The sequence below is a fragment of the Spinacia oleracea genome, chromosome 4, assembly GCF_020520425.1.
Source record: "Spinacia oleracea cultivar Varoflay chromosome 4, BTI_SOV_V1, whole genome shotgun sequence".
In the NCBI taxonomy this organism is placed as follows: Eukaryota; Viridiplantae; Streptophyta; class Magnoliopsida; order Caryophyllales; family Amaranthaceae; genus Spinacia; species Spinacia oleracea.
This window is the reverse complement of record NC_079490.1, coordinates 157837675-157857403: the sequence shown is the minus strand read 5'-3', so window position 1 is coordinate 157857403 and position 19729 is coordinate 157837675. Positions and strand designations below refer to the sequence as shown.

The 19729-nt window shown below is 33.8% G+C and overlaps 1 protein-coding gene and 2 long non-coding RNA genes across 4 annotated transcripts; 2 read left to right on the top strand and 1 right to left on the bottom strand.

The window, feature by feature from the left end:
- The first annotated feature begins 2929 nt into the window (after window positions 1-2929).
- LOC130472507 (uncharacterized) lies at window positions 2930-3670 on the top strand. The gene is made up of 3 exons (XR_008932951.1): window positions 2930-3165; window positions 3271-3334; window positions 3470-3670. It is a non-coding gene; the product is annotated as an uncharacterized lncRNA (long non-coding RNA).
- Window positions 3671-3915: 245 nt separating this feature from the next.
- On the top strand, window positions 3916-5191 carry LOC130472296 (uncharacterized). The gene is made up of 3 exons (XR_008932370.1): window positions 3916-3957; window positions 4333-4367; window positions 4454-5191. It is a non-coding gene; the product is annotated as an uncharacterized lncRNA (long non-coding RNA).
- A 3592-nt stretch (window positions 5192-8783) lies between these two features.
- Window positions 8784-13987, bottom strand: LOC110784816 (glycine-rich cell wall structural protein 1.8). 2 transcript variants are annotated; one of them, XM_021989262.2, is made up of 3 exons: window positions 13281-13987; window positions 9375-9505; window positions 8784-9283 (listed from the first exon to the last, which is right to left on the bottom strand). In XM_021989262.2, the coding sequence occupies exons 1-3, from the start codon at window positions 13876-13878 to the stop codon at window positions 9086-9088; spliced, it is 927 nt and encodes a 308-aa protein (XP_021844954.2). In that variant the 5' UTR covers window positions 13879-13987; the 3' UTR covers window positions 8784-9085. The 2 variants fall into 2 exon arrangements, with proteins under 2 accessions (XP_021844954.2, XP_021844952.2); XM_021989260.2 differs by lacking the exon at window positions 13281-13987 and having other exon boundaries at window positions 9375-10372.
- Between the last annotated feature and the right edge of the window lie 5742 nt (window positions 13988-19729).

Sequence of the window (19729 nt, the reverse complement as noted above, 5' to 3'; positions counted from 1 at the left end):
GTTACTAATCAACATGCATCACTCACTAAGTACTAATCAACATGAAAAAGCCATTAATTAAATAACAAGCAAATCATGAATACAAGACTCGACTCTTGACTCACAATTTTATTAGAATAAGCTTCGAACGGGCCAAAAGAATATTCCATAAAGGAAAGGTGATGGAAGCTAACCATAAACCAAATAATAAATAATAAAATCGGGCCATACCGAGTGTCGGGCCATACCGAGTGTCGGGCCATACCGACAGAATTCCTGCGCATAATATGAATGAAACAACGTCTTGTATCATTAGTAGGAGATCAAGCTTTCCGGCAAGTCTCCCCCCATTGTTCATACTCAAGGTATATACGTTCCAAGAGTTTTGAAGCTTGTTCTGGTTGCACTTTACGTTTATTAATATTTTATTAAGGGTAAACTTGAGACTCGAACACACATACATTCATACATACAATTAATAAACGACAACCAAGACAATTCATTTTAATTCCTTTAGGACTTGTGATTAATAAATCAAGACGTAGTGAAATTACTACCAGGTTCCTTCTCACCAAAGGTGAGATTCCACATCATGCCTGTTAACATGAGGGTTGTTCCCTTGCACGACAAATCCTAATTCATTTCATACAAAACATTCCCAACTGAACCCTACATGTGTGGTGGCTTGCGTGAGCGAACCCTTCACATGTGGTAAAATAAATAGTGCAACGAGGCACGAATAATTGGCTCAAAAATATGCTAGACATCCCGTACAATAGCATAACAATAAATAATTCATCCCTTGCATGTGAAACAAACCATACATGCATGCATGAATATTGAACAACAAGATTGACAATGAAATCCATACTCATAATAATCCCAACATGCTTGTTCAATCAATAAATCAATAATTCCAACAATAATAATTCACATGATCGTTCACCAAATCAACTATGAATTCACCAAGTTCACGTAATACAATTCACATCCATAAACAATCATGTAATGTCCCTTGACAATTAATGTGGTCCCCCTAGACTTGTACGTATATGGAATACCTAAGTACGGGGGCCACTGTGCGAATCACAACTTACTAGAAATCAACTCCTATAAACACAATGGAGAAACTTAATTATTATCCATGTTTACTAAATTTCCAGCAACTTTGTTTAGTTTTAAAACACTTGAATTAATTAGAACTTAATCGTTCATTAATAAAATAATAGTCTCAATCAATCGTTTAAAACCCTAGCATGAAATTAATTTATTTTCATGTATAAAACCATTAAAAGTCGACGGTTTAAGTATTTACAATATTCTGAAAAATATAATTTATTATCATAATTAAATTCATCATCTAATTATGCTAATCAATCGCCCATAAGGCTTAGATTAAAACTCCAATCATAGTTTGTAATTAAAACCATTAAAACTAATAAAAATTGAAGCTTTAATATATACTTCAAATCTGAAAATTATAATATTTCAATTCAAAACATTCTTCAATAATTCAAACATAAAAATCCTCAAAATTCGGTGTTCATAACCGATCCCAGCATTTTAATTAATCAAAACCAATAATAATAATATAATTTAAATACGGAATTGAAATAGAATAGGCAAGGAAGAAGAGAATTATACCAATCCGGCCTATAGCACGGTACAATTACGATTTGAATGTGATTGGGAGCAAAAGAATCAAAATATACGGAGTATGCGGAACAACAACAACACACACAACACACACGAGTGTGTGTTGTGCGCGGCAGGCAAGGGAAGCAACTGCAGGGCTTCGGCTTTGGTGCACGACGGGCACGAGGGAGAAAAAAGAGAGATGGGTGTTTGTGGGCGAGGGCTAACAACGCACAGCAACAACAAGAACAAGACACAGCAACAGCACGCGGCTGTGCTGCTGTGCGGGTCGAGGGGCGTGAGAGGCGAGAGAAAAAGAGGGAGTAAATTACTGCAGCAGAATTTTAGAACGCTCATAACTTTTAATCTACAACTGGGAATCGATCGATTCTTGGGGAAAAGTTCAAGAACTTTTTGAGATTTACAACTTTTAAGAAGAAACCTTTTTCTGTAAACGAACTGAAATAGGAGAAAAACGGACAAACATAAGTTCGACGAAAGAAAGAGAAATTTAGGGTTAGGGTTTTATTTTTAGGTTTAATGAATAATAGGGAGCGATTTTGAGGGTGAGCACTGAGCACCTATGTTTATAGGCTTAGGAAACTCAAAGATGGGCTAGGCTTTAGGATCCCTTTCGGGCTTCATTAAACATAGGATGGGCTTGTTTAATTTGTTTGGACTTGAACTTGGAATTGAATTGGGCTAGATTCATTTAAAATCCTTTTACTTTTGAAACCCAATTAAATTCCCAACATTAAATAATAAATTCGTTTAATATTCTAATTAAATAAAATACATTTAAATAACATTTAAATGCGTTTTAAATTCTAAAAATCATAAAAATCAGAAAAATACGAGGTATTACAACAGTCATTCTTAGAGAAATTGTACTAGAGAAATTGAAACCTGAGATGGAGGATGAGAGAAATTGGACAACAAAAACTCGGGGAGCAGTTATTTTTCCTGGATCTGAAGATTATAAATCTCCAGTAGCTTCATCCATCTCAAACACGTATCATTTGTCATTGACCTCTGTAGATCAATATCTTCCGTGTTTCTGAGATCTCGATTTTTAATCTTGGGATTTTTTGGGTTTGCTTCAATTTTATCTGAAGAACAAGGTGTACGTTTTCTGTCCCTGCTCATTTTGAAATCAATCTTGCATTTTTTGTGTGATTTTATCAGTAAATTATAGAAATTGAGAATAGGTATTTTGATTTTGATTTTGTGTGATTTTATGTAAATAGGTATCAGCAATATTGCGTTTTTTGTGTGATTCCCCAATTCGATTCATTAATTTTGGGGAACCCTTGAATTTGTAATCTCAAATCTCTGTTTTTTAATCTCTATATTGTGTTATTGAAAGTGCTTGATTGAAACTCTTTAATTACTTTAATTGAATTTTTTGATTGAAACCCTTTAATCTGTTTGATTGAAATTGTGTACACTTTTATTTTGATTATTATTTTGAAAGCATTTCGATGTGAAGCAACTTTTGGAGACAGATTGGAGACTAATTTCGCTGTTCTGACCTCGAAGAATTCGTCAAAGGTAATTTCTCTCTCCAAAAACCCCGATTTTAAAACCCTAATTTTACGTTTCGGTCACTAAATTCTCTCAATTTTGATGTTTCGGGTGTTTCATTCGACCTATCAGATAAAGAGCTTTTCTGCATCGAAGATCGAGAGGTCTTTGATCGAGAGTATTCCTTGGTGAAGTGGTATTCTTCTTTTACTCCGCCCTGTAAATTCAACATCGTCGTTTCAGTGTGCTTCTTCAGAAAATCTATACTTTCTTCTGAAAATTTCAATGTTTTGATGTGTTTTTTCCAATTTTTCTTTGAAATTCTTAACAGGCTCCAGTATTGAAAGCAACAGCCTCAAATCTGGATTTTTAGGTTTTTTCTTCTTTAATTATCTTCCTTCAATTTCTGACTTTTTAGAACTTTCAAGGTGTATGTATTTAAATTTCCGTTTTTTTTGGGATTTTTGGTGCTTCAGATTAGAGTTTGTCACCTTCTCATCTCATCTCACAGATGAGAGATCCACATATTCACAGAAAGGTGATTTATTCTTTGTTCGGCCTCCAAATTTCCAATATCATTCATGTTGTAAAGTTTTGGATTCATTAATGCTTATACAATGTGAAAAATGAGCTACATCTGGATTGAATTTCATTTTGTGAATTTAAAAATTGGACGATTTGATGAATTATTGCAAGTTTTCTTAATATTGATTTTGGATTATTGAGGTGATTTTGTTCTAATTTGATATTATAGAATTGTTGTAATTACATGTTTTCAGTTGAAAGACCCTTGTTGTCAAATGGCGAACCCCTCCAAAAGTAAGTGGAATTCAGTCTTGGAATGCTTTTCTATGGTTTGCTTGCAGCTTCATGCATCTTTGATGTGCCCAGTTTCCTTTTATGTTTATGCATTTATGCATTTGTTCTTTATTTATTACAAACCATGTCAATTTCTCGGTATATTTGATGTACCATATTTGTCATACCAAACTTGATGAAATTACGATTGTATTTTTCTGACGGGGCAACAGAAATGATATGTACGCCATATAGGACAGGATTGATCTTGCAATATTCTCATTTTATCAGTTTTATTTGTTTGATCTTTCTGGCAATTAGCGGGATTGCTAAAATTTTCGAACATCTACATTGAATACTGATCCTTGAAGCTGATTTAGCTTCAACTTTGTGCAGATTATAATTGTACTAGTGCTTCACCAACTGAAGTGGTGAGGAATTACATTTAGTCAATGGAGGTATTATTTTTATGTTGAGATGTTCCTTGGTCCTGTCTGACATTTTAGTTTTCTTCCAGACAACGTTCCCGGTTATACTATGGGCTCTGCACGGATTTCTGGAGTACTTCAAGAATGTTTACAACAATCCTCCTATCTGCTCTGAAAATGGTTCCGGACTTGGCTAATGTCATCAATCTTAAATGAAGAACAACTATTACTACCACTTCTGATTTTTCTGCTGATTGTCAACTATTGCTTCCCTATTATGCTTCATTTTGTCTATGGTGGACCTGGTGGTTCTCTTAAGGATATGTAACCAAGTTTTCGGTAACTTATTTTCATTAATTCTTGCATTGTCAAAATCGTGCATATATTGTTAACAGATGTACGTTGACTGCACCAATACTCTGAACTCGAGGCACTCCGCCTAAAGTTGCAGGTACAGCTTGATAAATGCTTTTGATTTTTGATGCTTCAACTTCCGTTTTCTATCTGAAGACAATAAAGAAGTATTTTTTAATTGAGTTTCTAATATTTATAAACCAAGGGATGTTTTAGTAGCCTGGGGCAGTTTTTGTATAGAAGATTTTTGTGGGAATTCAGGAGGTAATCTGAAGCCAACACCCCCTCAGAGGAGTTCTGCAGAAATATGGCATGATGATCGGATTCTTTTGTCATTGTTGAACTATTTCTCTGAGCTTTAATCTTTCAGAATATAGCTGATGCTTTTTAGAGCATCGTCCTTATTTGATGTCTTTTGAATGGTGTTATATATCTATAAAATGATTGTATTTATATGTTCAATACTACTTAAAATCCACATAGATTATGCATTATATGTGTAGTTTCTTTACTTTGATAATACAATTTAGATTTTTTTTGTCATGTAAGGGCACGCTAATTACACATTATTTAGATGTTTTTTAATAAAGATTATGTCAAATTTTTCTTTAGATAAATGTTGTGAACAATTTTCCTTGCTTATTACTCCCTCTTTCCCAATTTCATTGTCATATATGTTACCTTTTATGTTATGGAGCCACTAAAGTTTATTATATCTCTTTCCTAATACCAAAAGTTAGGGTCTCATTCTTATAAAATATAGATTAGCAAATAATAACTTAACGTAAAAAACTCCGCAAAAATCATATTGCAAGGATTAAATTAGGATGGAGCGAGTATGTGAGGTCATTTGATATAATAACGCACTTTTTTAATACTCCTACACAGATAGCGTGCATATAAGACTAGTAAGTATATAACATAAAAGCGACTCACCGTGATATAGAAATACAAATTCCTTATTAATAGAACAATCATTTCAAAAGAAACTTAAATTCAAAGAATTACTCCGCACTACGTAGGTTACAATTTAGAATGACTAAAATAAAAATGCCAATTGCTCTCATTATGGGTCCTTGTAAAATACTAGAAAAATAGCACAATCTATCCCTTTTATTTGTTCTTCTATTTTTACCACTAGATTTTAGCCCGTACGATGCACGGGTTCTATTAAATTGTTAAGTTCAAATAAAACTTCATATATACCAACTGCTATATTTTATATATTAGATTAGATTAGTTTTTTTATTATTATTGAATTTCATTTTAGATTTATTTTTTTATTATTAGAGCGTTTAATTTTAGATAAAATTGTCTACGCGTAATAATTAATTAATAAAAATATCTACGTGGCGTCTAATTATTTATCTACGTGGCACTCGACTTTTTTAATTCAAAAATAATTTTGAAATCTTATTTTTCATTATCCAAAACCTTTAGATTTCCTACGTGGCGCTTTAATATTGGATTAATGTTTGATTTTGGATTGAATTTTATTTTTGATTAGTGTTTAATGGATGAATTTTATTTAGATTAGTGTTTTATTTTAGATTAGTGTTTGATATTGGTTGAATTTTGGATTAGTGTTTGAATTATTTTTTAACTAGATTTTAGCCCGTGCGATGCACGGATTTTGTTAAATCGTTAAGTTAAAATAAAACTCCTATTATAACTGCTATATTTTATATATTAGATTAAATTAGTATTTAGGTTGGAATGAGAGGTTGAGTTCTACGAAAAACTCTACGCCGTCGGTGAGGAATTTTACTTAAAAGGTAAATATTAAATTATAAATATATTTAAATTGGAAACATATTTTCTAATAGAAGACTGATTTATTATATAAATATTTGGTAACTTATAATAATTAGGAAAATTTGTAATTATTAATCCAACCTTTGCCCGATTTTCTTTAATTAAGCCTACCTATGCAATATTTCTAAATAATCCAACCTTTATGACCCAACTACTATTATTAAGCCTAGCAAGTTAATAACCAGCTATAACCGGTATTCACCCTTACGTGGCAATATAACCGTTACAATTTTTTTCCCCTCCTTTTTTTTAATTGTTATTCTAATGTTCGTTCCTCTCTCCTCTGCGATTTAATTGCTTCATCTCTGCAATTTTCATTCCTCTCTCCTCTGTTCATCATTTCTCTTCTACCTCTTCTCCACCATTGTTGATCCCTCATACCTCTCCATTCGAAGTTCGTCAAAAATAATCAGCAATTGCTATGACTGGGTTAAACCAATCAACTGTTGGATCTGGGTTAAGGGTTAAAGGTTAAGAGGAGAGAAGGGTTAAGGGTTTTTTGGGAATTTTTTTTAGAAAATCCTGTTTAGGTGGCACGTGATGTGACGTGTCCAAAATTTTAGGAGGAAAATCAACTTCAGGTTGTCAACGTTTTTAATGTTGATTTTGTAACAGGTAACCGGTCACACAGGCTTAATAATAGTAGTTGGGTCATAAAGGTTGAATTATTCAGAAATATTGCATAGGTTGACTTAATTAAAGAAAATCGGGCAAAGGTTGGATTAATATTTACAAATTTTCCTAATAATTACAATCGGAGATGATTGTTTATTAGTAGAGTATGTATTTTAGTATGAAAAGGAATGTAACTATGATGAATGTATCTATTCATAATTCTAGTAGTAGAGTAATTAATTAGTAAAATCTCCTACGGCTTTACTATGCAATTAGCCAGTAATAGGATAAAAATTGGGAAGTCTGTTTGTACTTTAGCATATCATAGTCAATTATTTATCATGATTGATTTTTACTTATTCAGTGAAGTTTTAATCAACTACGGAGTACTATTATTATCGGTGTGCTTAATTAACGCTTTATTTAGAGCGTTATATTATATTGTAAACACTATAGCATGTATAGTATACTTCGTATTAGAAAATAGACAATATTAGAAAAGTATAACTCTAGTTATTATTGAGATATTTGTCATGATTTTATTTGATGTGAATAAAAATAATGAGATACTCCCATTTATTTATAACCTTAATATATTGGGTTTAAGTTCTTTGCTTTGGGTACTTTTCCCCTTCGTATAGCCTAAGTACGTATAGATCCCGATAGTTGGTATGACCAAACCCGAACCAAAAGTTTTCCAGCTCCATTCAGTTCAATTCACAAGAACGACATTGTGTTCATTTTTATTCTTTAATGATCTATTTTATTTATTATATAAGTATTACTATTAATTATAATGTAATTTTCATTTTATTATTATTATTATTTAGTGTTTACTTTGGACAAATTTTTATTGTAGATTTTGGATTAAAATTTATTATAGATTTATTTTAATTATTAGAATATTTGATTTTGGATGGAATTGTATATATTATTAATTAATTAAAATATCTACTTGACACCTAATTATTTATCTATGTGGCACTTGATTTTTTTAATTCAAAAATAAATTAGAAATCTTATTTTTCATTGGCCGAAACCATTAGTAATCCTAGGTGGCGCTCTAATTTTTCAGCAAATATGCCTCCTTTATATATGTATATTAGATTATTAGAGTGTTTGATTTTGGATGGAGTTGTATATATTAGTAATTAATTAATTAAAATATCTACGTGGCACCTAATTAATTATCTACGTGTCACATGATTTTTTTAATTCAAAATTAAATTAGAAATCTTATTTTTCATTGGTCTGAACCATTAGTAATCCTATGTGGCTCTCTAATATTATATTTCAGCAAATATGCCTCCTTTATATATATACATTAGATTATTATCAAATTTTGACATGTAATATCCAAAATTAATCTATAGTTACTTAATTTTTCTGTTAATTAATGTATTGTATTAATAGTAACTTTTATTGAGCAAAATACATAATAAAATGATTATTAGCCAAGTTGTAATAGAAATCAAATAACTTTCAATACTCTGTACAATTTCATTTTTTCAGTCCATGTTCAGTATTCCTGATGATTGTAAGAGAAAAAAGGAACAAAAATAAAGGGATGGAATAGTAGTAACTAATAATATAGCTTAAGTACCTCTAATAATAGTGATTTAATTACCACAATAATTAGAATCAGGGCAACTGATAAAACCGATTTTTTTGACAAAGATAAAAGCCAAACATGAAACATAGGTCTCATTGATTGGCTGACAATGATACAACAATACATAACACAAAGGCATAGTTTTCTTTATATTTTTCTTTTCCCCTAAGACAAAAACGATAAAAAGAGTACCACAATAAAAGCATCTTATTTTGTTTTTGTTTTTGTTTAATTGGAAAATGAAAACACCTTAAAACCCAATTAAAAGACACAAATATATTAGACTACTCCGTATTAGAGAGGTAGGAAGGTTGATTAGAAAGAATTAAAAGAAATGGTGCTTCTTCTTCTCCTTTCCTTCAGACTGTTGGGACTCCTCTCTGTCCTCCTTAACACCCTTCTTCTCGTGATGCTCGTGGAAAGCAAACCCACCGGACGCGACTGCGCCCACCGCAGCTATTTCTTCAGCAATCTTGTGCCTGTGTGCATTCTCCGGATCCTTCTTTGTCTGGTGCTTCTCATACTAGCATTTTTCATGCCAAAACAAATTCACAACTATTTAGCTAAAGTCATCAAAGTATATTAAAGTAATAGAATTAAGTTTGATTAATTACCAGAGCATAAGCACCAGAAGCAACAGCACCTAGGCCACTAATCTGCTCAACACGCTTATGTTTCTTCTCTTCCTTATCATAATCCCTTCGTGGCTCTTCACTCTCACCGCTTTCACTATTCTTGTAACCACCTTTCTCTCCATACACCTTCGGCTCTGACTCACCATACCCACCACCGCTGCCGGTGGTGTTGTCAGAGCCGTAGCGGGTTGCCTCGCTGGAGCCATAGCCGCCACCACCACCAGTAGCACTGTTATAGTCTGATGAGCCATAGCGGTTGTCTTTTGTCTCTCCATAGGCTTTGTTATCGGACCCAAAACGGTTGCCTTCTGTCTCTCCATAGCCTCCAGAGGGTTTGTTACCAGACCCATAGCGTTTGCCTTCTGTCGTCTCTCCATAGCCTCCAGAGCCATAGCGGTTGCCTTCTGTCTCTCCATAGCCTCCAGAGCCATAGCGATTGCCCTCTGTCTCACCATAGCCTCCAGAGCCATAGCGGTTTCCCTCTGTCTCACCAGTCACCATAGGCTTTGTTATCAGAGCCATAGCGGTTGCCCTCTGTTTCTCCATAGCCCCCAGAGCCATAGCGATTGCCCTCTGTCTCACCATAGCCTCCAGAGGGTTTGTTATCGGAGCCATAACGATTACCCTCAGTTTCTCCATAGCCCCCAGAACCATAGCGGTTTCCCTCTGTCTCTCCATAGCTTCCAGAGGGTTTGTTATCAGAGCCATAACGGTCGCCTTCTGTGTCTCCATAGCCCCCAGAGCCATAGCGGTTGCCTTCATTGGAGCCATACCCACTAGTGGTATCATTTGAGCCGTAGCCGGTGTTTCCAGAGGGTTTGTCTTTATCGTTCTTACGGTGGTGGAAAAGGCCGCGGTCCATTCTTAAGAGTATGTTAAAAGATTGGAGGAATGTAGTGAATTTGAAGAGCTAGGTTTTTGTTTAAAGACTTTTATACTTGGGATTGGATGATGGTGTATGTGATCATGGCGTAAGCTAGAGTATCTATTTATAGTAAGTTGACGAATGAAAAGTTAAATGTATCTAGGTATAATACTACGGGACTACCACGTAAATACGTAGTAATGAATAATTTAGAAATTAGAATCATATTCACCAAAAAAAATTAAAAAAAAAAAAAGAGATTAGAATCATTGTGTATGAGACCCGTTTGAGAGTTTCACTATCTGATAATGACTGACGACTGATATTTTTTTTACTTTTTAACTAAATTTATTTATTTATCAAAATAAGGCCGGATTGACTAGTCAACAATAAGCTTGAGAATGCAATTTATTATTTTTGTACGAGTTAATTAATATACCCTATTGTAAAATTAGTTTCACCATAGATTAACATTGTTGCATTACTAAGCTACCTGATCTCATTAGTAAGCATAAACATGGAAACTTCCATCTTTTTAATAATCTTGATTTGCATACGATTTCAATTATATCCTGAACCCGCATGTCTCGTACCGGTACCGTACTCGATCTATGTGGGCATTAGGATTCTAAGAATATCTAATTAACATCCGGCCTCATGTCTTATCGATTGTTATTCTGATAAAACTGGTGTTTCTTACCATATTGAAATTAATTTAGGACATAAGAAATATATTAAACTATTGTTTGAAAATATGGTTTAATTTTTTCACAATTTTATTTTTTTTATCATTTTTAGAAGAAAAGATACACGAATAAGTTAGTCATATCTCAAAATTGCAACCACAATTATCGGATATATAGAAGAAAATAGAATATGATGTCTACGAAACTAAAAGCGCCTGTACATTTTTGATAGATTATGTATAGACGCTTTGTATTCGTGAATATATAAAAGAAATGTATTCGCCGAGGGTGATGGATGATGAAGGATTTTAAATTGGACTCGCTCGTCTTGCTTCTCTTTTATTTTCTCCGTTCCACAATAGATGCATCGTTTCTCATTTGCGCACTATTCATCAATCAACTTTGACAATCATTTTATTTCACTATTGTGTAAGAAAAAACATAGTTAATAAGTGAGATCTTGTTAAATTCGTATTAATGCAAGGATTCCAAATATCAACTTTTTAAAAAATTTACTTCTACGCATTTAGAGATATTAATGTTCAAAGAAGCGTATTGGCATACGTGCAAATAGAAATGATGCATCATTTGCGGAACGGATGAAGTATTTAATTGATTATGTATATATCAAAAAAAAATTACTACTAACCGGCATATTATAATGTTTTTTATTTATTCAATTACTCTAGTTAGACAACTGAAATGTCGAAGACTCTAAAATAGAGTTTTACAATCCAACTCACCAAAAAACATGTTTATTATGGGGGTGGATTTACGGCGAGTACGTGTGGATACACGGGTGAGTGATGGAGCGGGAATGTTATTTTTTACCCCTCGGGACGGGGATTGGGGGATGGATCAGGTACCATTCCTATTGTGGGTAACGAGGATGAGAATTTTAGGCGGGCACGGGTGTGAAAGCCTCACCTCGCGCCTCAAAGTCATCCCTACTTGAATAAAGTAAATGATGGGGATAGATGTTAAGGGATCGGGTAATGAGGTAGAAGAAACGAGTATTAAGTGGGTATGACAATCGAAGTAAATGTCGGGTGGATGAGATTAATTTTATGCTTGATACAGGTGATGGAAATAATTTTGTCTACTCCGTATGTACCGTAATTTTTTGTATTTTGTATTAATAAATAATACAAAAAATGATTGGCAATAACTAATTTATCCATCATTACTTTTAATTAGGAGAATATCTTGCCAAATATTGACATACTTCAAATATTTTAATTAACTCATTCAATTTCGAATAGGTAAACATACGGAAAAATTAACTCCTTTACTAGGACACCAAATTTTTGAAAGTTGAAAAAGCATGTTATATCTTTTGAAAGTTGAAAAAGCATGTTAAATCTTATACGATAATTAACTATTTTAGGATTTTAAAAAAATGCATACTACCGGCCAAATGTTAACATGAAATCAATTGTAAATTCAATGTGAACCAAAATTTTGAAGAAAAAGTGGTAACAATCATTTTGATGTTGTCACAAATAAATCATATTTTAATTGATTTTTAGTTTTAAACATAATTCAATCAAATAAACATAATAAAATTTATCCACCAATTATTTTGAATTTTGATGTCTAGTTTTTCTTTAGAGTAACCTTGCCAATAATTTTTTTCTTCTATAATATAATTATTCTTTATGATATTTTTATTCGCATGCATCAGATGCATATATAAGACTAAAATAGTATTGTTCTGGGTTTTCAGTTGTTTGTCTTTCTAAAAAGAAACAGTTAAGAATATGAAAAATATTGGACACCATATATAAAGGGTAGTATTCAAACTTTTGTTATCAATTTTTAAAATCAACATGCTTCCTATAGATATGAATATTTTTAGTTCATGATTCAATTTAATCACATAACTTTCAATTCACAAAATTAAAAACCGAAAGTAATACCGAACAAAAGTAATTAATAAGTGATATTATTAGCACACTAACTGGTAACTAATTAAAACCGGTTTGATCAATGACAAGCAAATTAAGATACAAATCAAACATAGCTCTCACTCACATACTATCAATACATAAGATAGATAACATATACATGAAGACATATGCAATTTTATTTTTAAATTTTATTTTTTTAACTGTAGGGCCAAAAAATAAAAAAGAGTATAAAAATAAAAATATATTTTTTCTAAAGTGAAAATATGATTATATGAAGAAGAGATTAATTAGGATTAAAAAAAATAATGGTGCTTCTTCGATCCTTTTCCCTTAACACGTACCCTTCTCTGAGTCACCATAACCACCACCTTCAATTCCTCTCAATACCTCTTGGTCTCCGAGTCACCATAGCCACCAGTACCACCTTCTTCCTCTCCGTACCGTTTCGTCTCTGAGTCACCATAACCACCAGTACCACCAGTACCACCTTCCTCTCCATACTTGTCTGTCTCCGAGCCACCATAACCACCACCTTCTTCTCCATACTTCTTTGTCTCCGAGTCACCATACCCTCCACCTTCCTCTCCATACTTGTTCGTCTCCGATCCACCATAACCACCACCTTCCTCTCCATACTTCTTCGTTTCCGAGTCACCATAACCACCACCTTCCTCTCCATACTTCTTTGTCTCCGAGTCACCGTACCCTCCACCTTCCTCTCCATACTTCTTTGTCTCTGAGTCACCGTAACGGGTAGTCTCAGTGGAGCCATAGCCACCACCACCGGTGGCGGCGGTGAAGTCTGATGAGCCATCGCGGTTGCCTTCGGTCTCTCCATAGCCTCCAGAGGCTTTGTTTTCCGAGCCATAGCGGTTTCCTTCTGTCTCTCCATAGCCACCAGTGGTGTTATCTGAGCCAAGGCGGTTGCCTTCATTTGTGGAGCCATAACCGGTGTTTTCAGAGGAGTCGTCGGAGGGGTTGTCCTCATTATCATTCTTACGGTGGTGAAAGAGGGCGTCCATTTTTAAAAGACGGGCCGGGAGAAATGTAATAAATTTGAAGGGATATTAGGTTTTTGGTTTAGAGAGTGTTATGGTTGGAATTGAATGATGGTGTATGATCATGGTAGAAAGACTATCTATTTATAGTAAAGTTGACGAGTTTGAAAATTAAACGTACCTAAGGTTTATTACTACGGGATTACCACGTAAACACGTACTGTACGTATGTTTATGTACACTTATTATTGTGTATCAGACTTTGGGACCATTTTAGCAACTTTGGAACATACTGATACCGTGTGATTGAGTAAATTTTGGGTTGTTCATGAAAACGGCAACGCTAATTCTTATTTAAATATGGTGTACAATAAATATTATACATCAAAGTAAAATTAACTTCAATTTTTTAAAAGTTAACCATATAATGTAAAAGTTATGTATTTTTTAGTGATAAAACAAATCTTATTTTTTAGTGATAATTCTCCTCTTTTTCCAATGTGGGACAACTCACATGTGATCGATTCACATAGGGTTTCAATAATAACTAATAATATATGTTATTAAATTACTATCAATGCTTTTAATTATGAGAGTGATGGATAGCTCAGTTGGTTAGAGTTTCCATCCCGGTTACAGGTGATCCTTTGATCGATTCTCATCCCCGCCCTTGTGGCTCATTCGAACCAAAAAAAATGATTTTAATTATATATGTAGCTCTTTAATTGAATCAAACACTATTAACACTTGTATTTACTACCTTAAAAATACACCATTTTTGTATTTACTACCTTATGAAATTTTTATTTTAAATTACTACCTTAAACTTTCAAAAAAAAATTATTTACTACTCCCTCCGCATTTATTTAAAGGGTACACTTGCCTTTTCCGGCCGTATTTATTTAAGAGATACACTTGCCATTTTTAGTAACTTACCAACCCCACCATCTAATTAAATAATATATCTTATTTACCCTATGACCCAGCATCCTATTAAACAAATAATTTCAGAAACCCACCCCACTTCCCACCCCCAAAAATGGCATGGTCCCCACTTATTTAGTTATTAAAATATCTATCCAACCCCAATTACTTTATTATTTTATTTCATTCAAATTTTCTTCTTAATACCCGTGCCCGGCCAAGTGTATCTCTTAAATAAATACGGAGGGAGTATCAAATTACAGTTTTCTCATTTTAAAAATAAGATATATCTTTCGTTTCTTAATCGTTTACAGTGATTCAAAGTTCATTATTTTCCTTTTTCTATAGGGATTTCATTGTGAACGACATTTCAAAACAATTCGTTTGATAATTCATTAAATATTTTAAAATTTTATAAATAATATTTAATTAGTTTTACCTTTTATAAAATGTTAAAAGCAAAATCCCAATGGAATCCTTATACATAAATGAGACTAATGGGTTTTGAATCACTTAAAATGATTAGGAAACGAAAGAGATATCTCAATTTTAAAATGAGAAAATTGTAAAGTGGTAGTAAATACATAAAAATTGGAACTTTAAGGTAGTAATTTAAAATAAAAATTTCATAAGGTAGTAAATACAAAAGTGGTGTATTTTTAAGGTAGTAAATACCAAAAAAAACCTTTTTTTACATATGCTTAAGGCCCTGTTCTGTTCACCTTATTTCCATTTATTTCAGGAAAAATAAGTTCAGTTAAGTTCAGATAAGTCCAGATAAGATAAGTTCAGGAAAAATAAGGGTTGACCAAGTACAACTTATAACTAAAATAAGTTTTAATAAGTTCAGATAAGTTCAGATAAGTTCAGATAAGTTCAGATTAGTTCAGTTAAGTTCAGATAAGTTCAGATAAGTTCAGATAAGATAAGTTCATAAAAGATAAGTGCAAATCAGGTGAATAGAACGCACCCTAACTTACATAAAATAAGAGTAAACAACTTACAACCTAAAACTCATTAGCAAAGCTTTGGGGCCAAAGAAGACCCATATACATTCAAAGCTTCTTATATGAGTTCTATCACATAATACAAACTGCTTGCAAGTACCAAAATAAACTACGAGATAATATCATCCTTATCCGTTGGCCGTTGAATGATGGCCTCATCTTGCACATTTCCATTCCCTTGTCCACTTGTGTTGCGGCTTGGGCAAATAACACCTCGAAGATCCCCTTAACCTTGTGGAACTTATAAGTTATAAGACGAAAAAATAAACAGAAGGGTGGTAAAAACACGAATTGGTTGACCCGATACTGTGAGAAAAAACTCACACACAAACTGAGCCACCACAGATGACTCCGTACCCAATAAAATGGATACTCATAGTCTCTCCCCTATGACAAGGAGAAACTCAAACTGGACAAGTGATGAACCCCCAAAAATTGCATTTGGGGAGTTGTCTTCAGATAAACGATTTTGAGAGTGAGGATAGCAAAAGAACTACTCCTCACAAACCTAAAAAACACAACCACCATTCGAATCCACCAAACACTCCTTTCACCCCAAAGCAAACTAACTTCTTCCCTCATCCTAGGACCTAATTTAACATACTACTTACAAGGGTAGTACTAACCACAAGATCCTGACCATAAAGAAAATTAACTGACTCTATTTTGATATCAATCAGGGTATCAACGAAACCCAAAACCATGACCTCTGCATTCCTCAACCATAAACAATCCAACCAAAAACATTCACACATTAGCCAACCACAATAAAACCACAAGGAGGCTAAAAGCTTGACTATCTCAAACTGCAAGCTACGAAACATACTTCTAACATAAACTTGACAACTAAAACCAAAAGTATATAACAAACAGAAAAAATAAACCACACCATGAACCATAAACAACCAAACAAGGCACCCCCTCCTACCATAAGAGGAACGAAATTGGCCTAACATTTACCTTTACCGTCAAGAGATTGTCCTAACAAGGATAGCAAAAGAAATTGGCCTAACAAGGGTTATAACCCTGAAACCCCTAGCTAACATTTACCTTTACCGTCAAGATCGGGGTTATCCGACACTACAAGACGGTGGCGATTAGAAACCAACGGAATAACATGAACCTAATGTTAAGTTATGAATAATATAAACAATATAATTCATGCCGAAAAACCATAGAGCCAAGAATCTAAATTAATTGTCACATAGTCGATTAGCATAATTTAGTATACATACAATGTGATGCGTGCCTTCCCTAGCTGCTCCCGAACCGAACAAGAACAAGTACAGGACTCCAAATGTCGCCCCTCCGTAGATAGTCCACAGCACGTTCGGATCCGCCTTAGATTCAACCAACTAGAATATTCTCTAAGGTTTTATGTACAATCGGGAAACTCACAATGGTGATAGGCAAGTATTAAATTCTCCCTTGAATTTAATGTGTTGGAATCGATTAATAAATTGTGATCATGAATCACATATTTATAGGGCGGAAATAAGGAATTACAATCCTACTAGGAATCAATTAACTAAATCTATTAGGACTCTAGTTAATTAATAATATTAGAATTCTAGGGACAATCCAATAATAAGTATTTCAGATCTACCCTTAATGTCTAATTTTAGTAGAATTAGGAAAACTATAACTTGTGGCCCAAACTACTTGCCGCGCAAGTAGCTTGGCGCACAAGCTTGCTTAGCGTGCAAGCAACCGGCCGGCCAAGGGCCTTGTAGCGTGTGGCCTAATCCCACGTTGTTGCGCTATGCTTGGCGTCAAGCCACAGCACGCGGCCCAAGAGCTGGGCGATGCTGCACTTGCTCGGCCCAAGCGTGCTTGCTCTACGCGGGCTTGCTTGGCGCTGGGCCTTGCGTCTCGCAAGCTCGTTCGTCGCGCTTCCGATACGTTTTTCGATTCCAGAATTTATTTCCGTTTCGAACAATATGTACGTTTCCGTTAATATTTCCAATTCCGATAATATTTCCAATTCCGGTAATATTTCCGTTTACGGCAATATTTCCTATTTCGGCAATATTTCCATTTCCGAAGTATTCTTTATTCTGCCTTTTGACGATTTCAGCTCCCACTGGAACCGAGATCCGTCGTTTCCGAATGTTCATAAATGGAGTACTTAATGAATAATATATTCACTTAAATACTTGATCTGTAACACCCTAATAATTCCTTGCTTTTATAAAATCATTTTCCAACTTAAAATAAAGGAATTACTAAAGCATTACCGCCACTGTGATAACGGTTAAGGCTATTACCAGAATTACGCAGAGGAAATAAATGTCAACTAACTTTTAAAAACATAATTAATGCAATATCGAGGCCTCCTACAATTTGGAACCATAACGGCCCAAAAACCAAAGTATAAATAGGTTAACAATTTCAAACATAATTAAAGTATAGTTAAATGGTTCAAAATACGAAAACATGCAACTCTCTCGATCATCCCAAGCCACATGATTCCGATCAACCAACCTGCTATATTATTCTACTCCCATCAATGCAAGTGCGAATGATAGATCATCATAGGGTCATTAAGGCAAAGGCCATGACCAAAACACACAAAACACGTAGTCAGCAAAAGCTGAGTACTTACAAGAATAGAGTGAATGAAACTAAAACATGCATCACTCACTAAGTACTAACCATCATGCAAAAGCCATATAATAAATAACAACCAATCATGAATACAAGACTCGACTCTTGACTCGACTCTTGACTCGACTCTTGACTCGACTCTTGACTCGACTCTTGACTCACAATTCAATTAGAATAAGCTTCGAACGGGCCAAAAGAAAGTTCCATAAAGGAAAAGGTGATGGGAGCCAACCATACACCAAGTAATAAATAATAAAATCGAGCCATACCGATGGAATTCCTGCGCATAATATAAATGAAACAACGTCTTGTATCATTAGTAGGAGTACGAGCTTTCCGGCAAGACTCCCCACATTGTTCATACTCAAGGTATATACGTTCACAGAGTTTTGAAGCTTGTCCTGGTTGCACTTTACGTTTATTAATATTTTATTAAAGGTGAACTCAAGACTCAACAATGTACACATATACAATTAATAAACGACAACCAAAACAATCTTATTTTAATGCTTTAGGACTTGTGATCAACCAAACACGACTCTTGTGAAATTACTACCATGTTCCTCCTCACCAAAGTGAGATTCCACATCATGCTCATTAACATGAGGGTTGTGCCCTTGCACGACAAATCCTAATTCATTTCATACAAAATATTCCCAACTGAACCCTACATGTGCGGTGGCTTACGTGAGCTAACCCTTCACATGTGGTAAAATAAATAGTACGACGAAGTACGAATAGTTGGCTCAAAGTATACTAGACATCCCGTACAATAGTATACAAATAAATAATCCATCCCTTGCATGTGAAACAAACCATACATGCATAAATATTGAACAACATGATTGACAATGAAATCCATACTCATAATAATCTCAACATGCTTGTTCAACAATTCAATAACTCCAATAATATTAATCCACATGATCGTTCACCAAAGAATATATGAATCCACATAATATAATTCACATCATCAACAATCATGTAATGTCCTTGACAAAAGTGTGGTCGCCCTAGACTTGTACGTACCTTGAATACCTAAGCGTAGGGGCCACTTTGCAATAACGAGCACTCACTTAGAAATCACCTCCTATCATCAAAATAATGAAACTTAAATTATTTCTATGTTCATTAAATTTCCAGCAACTTTATAAAATCTAAAACCTTATTTAAACTTTAGAATTCAATCGTTTTTCAATAATATAATCGTCTCAATTTGCAAAACCAATCCCTAGTACGAAAACGTACTTTTCCGCCTTTAAAATCAATAAAAATCAACACTTTAAGCCTTATTCAAATCTGAAAATATAATTGATTATCATAATTAAAATCATCAC

Bases quoted from the DNA above. Each gene is read 5' to 3' on its own strand.
- LOC110784816 (XM_021989260.2), bottom strand. From the start codon at position 10,184: ATGATACCACTAGTGGGTATGGCTCCAATGAAGGCAACCGCTATGGCT. The intron at 9,284-9,374 runs GTAATTAATCAA...GAAAAATGCTAG, and splicing joins CTTCTGGTGCTTATGCTCTG to TATGAGAAGCACCAGACAAA.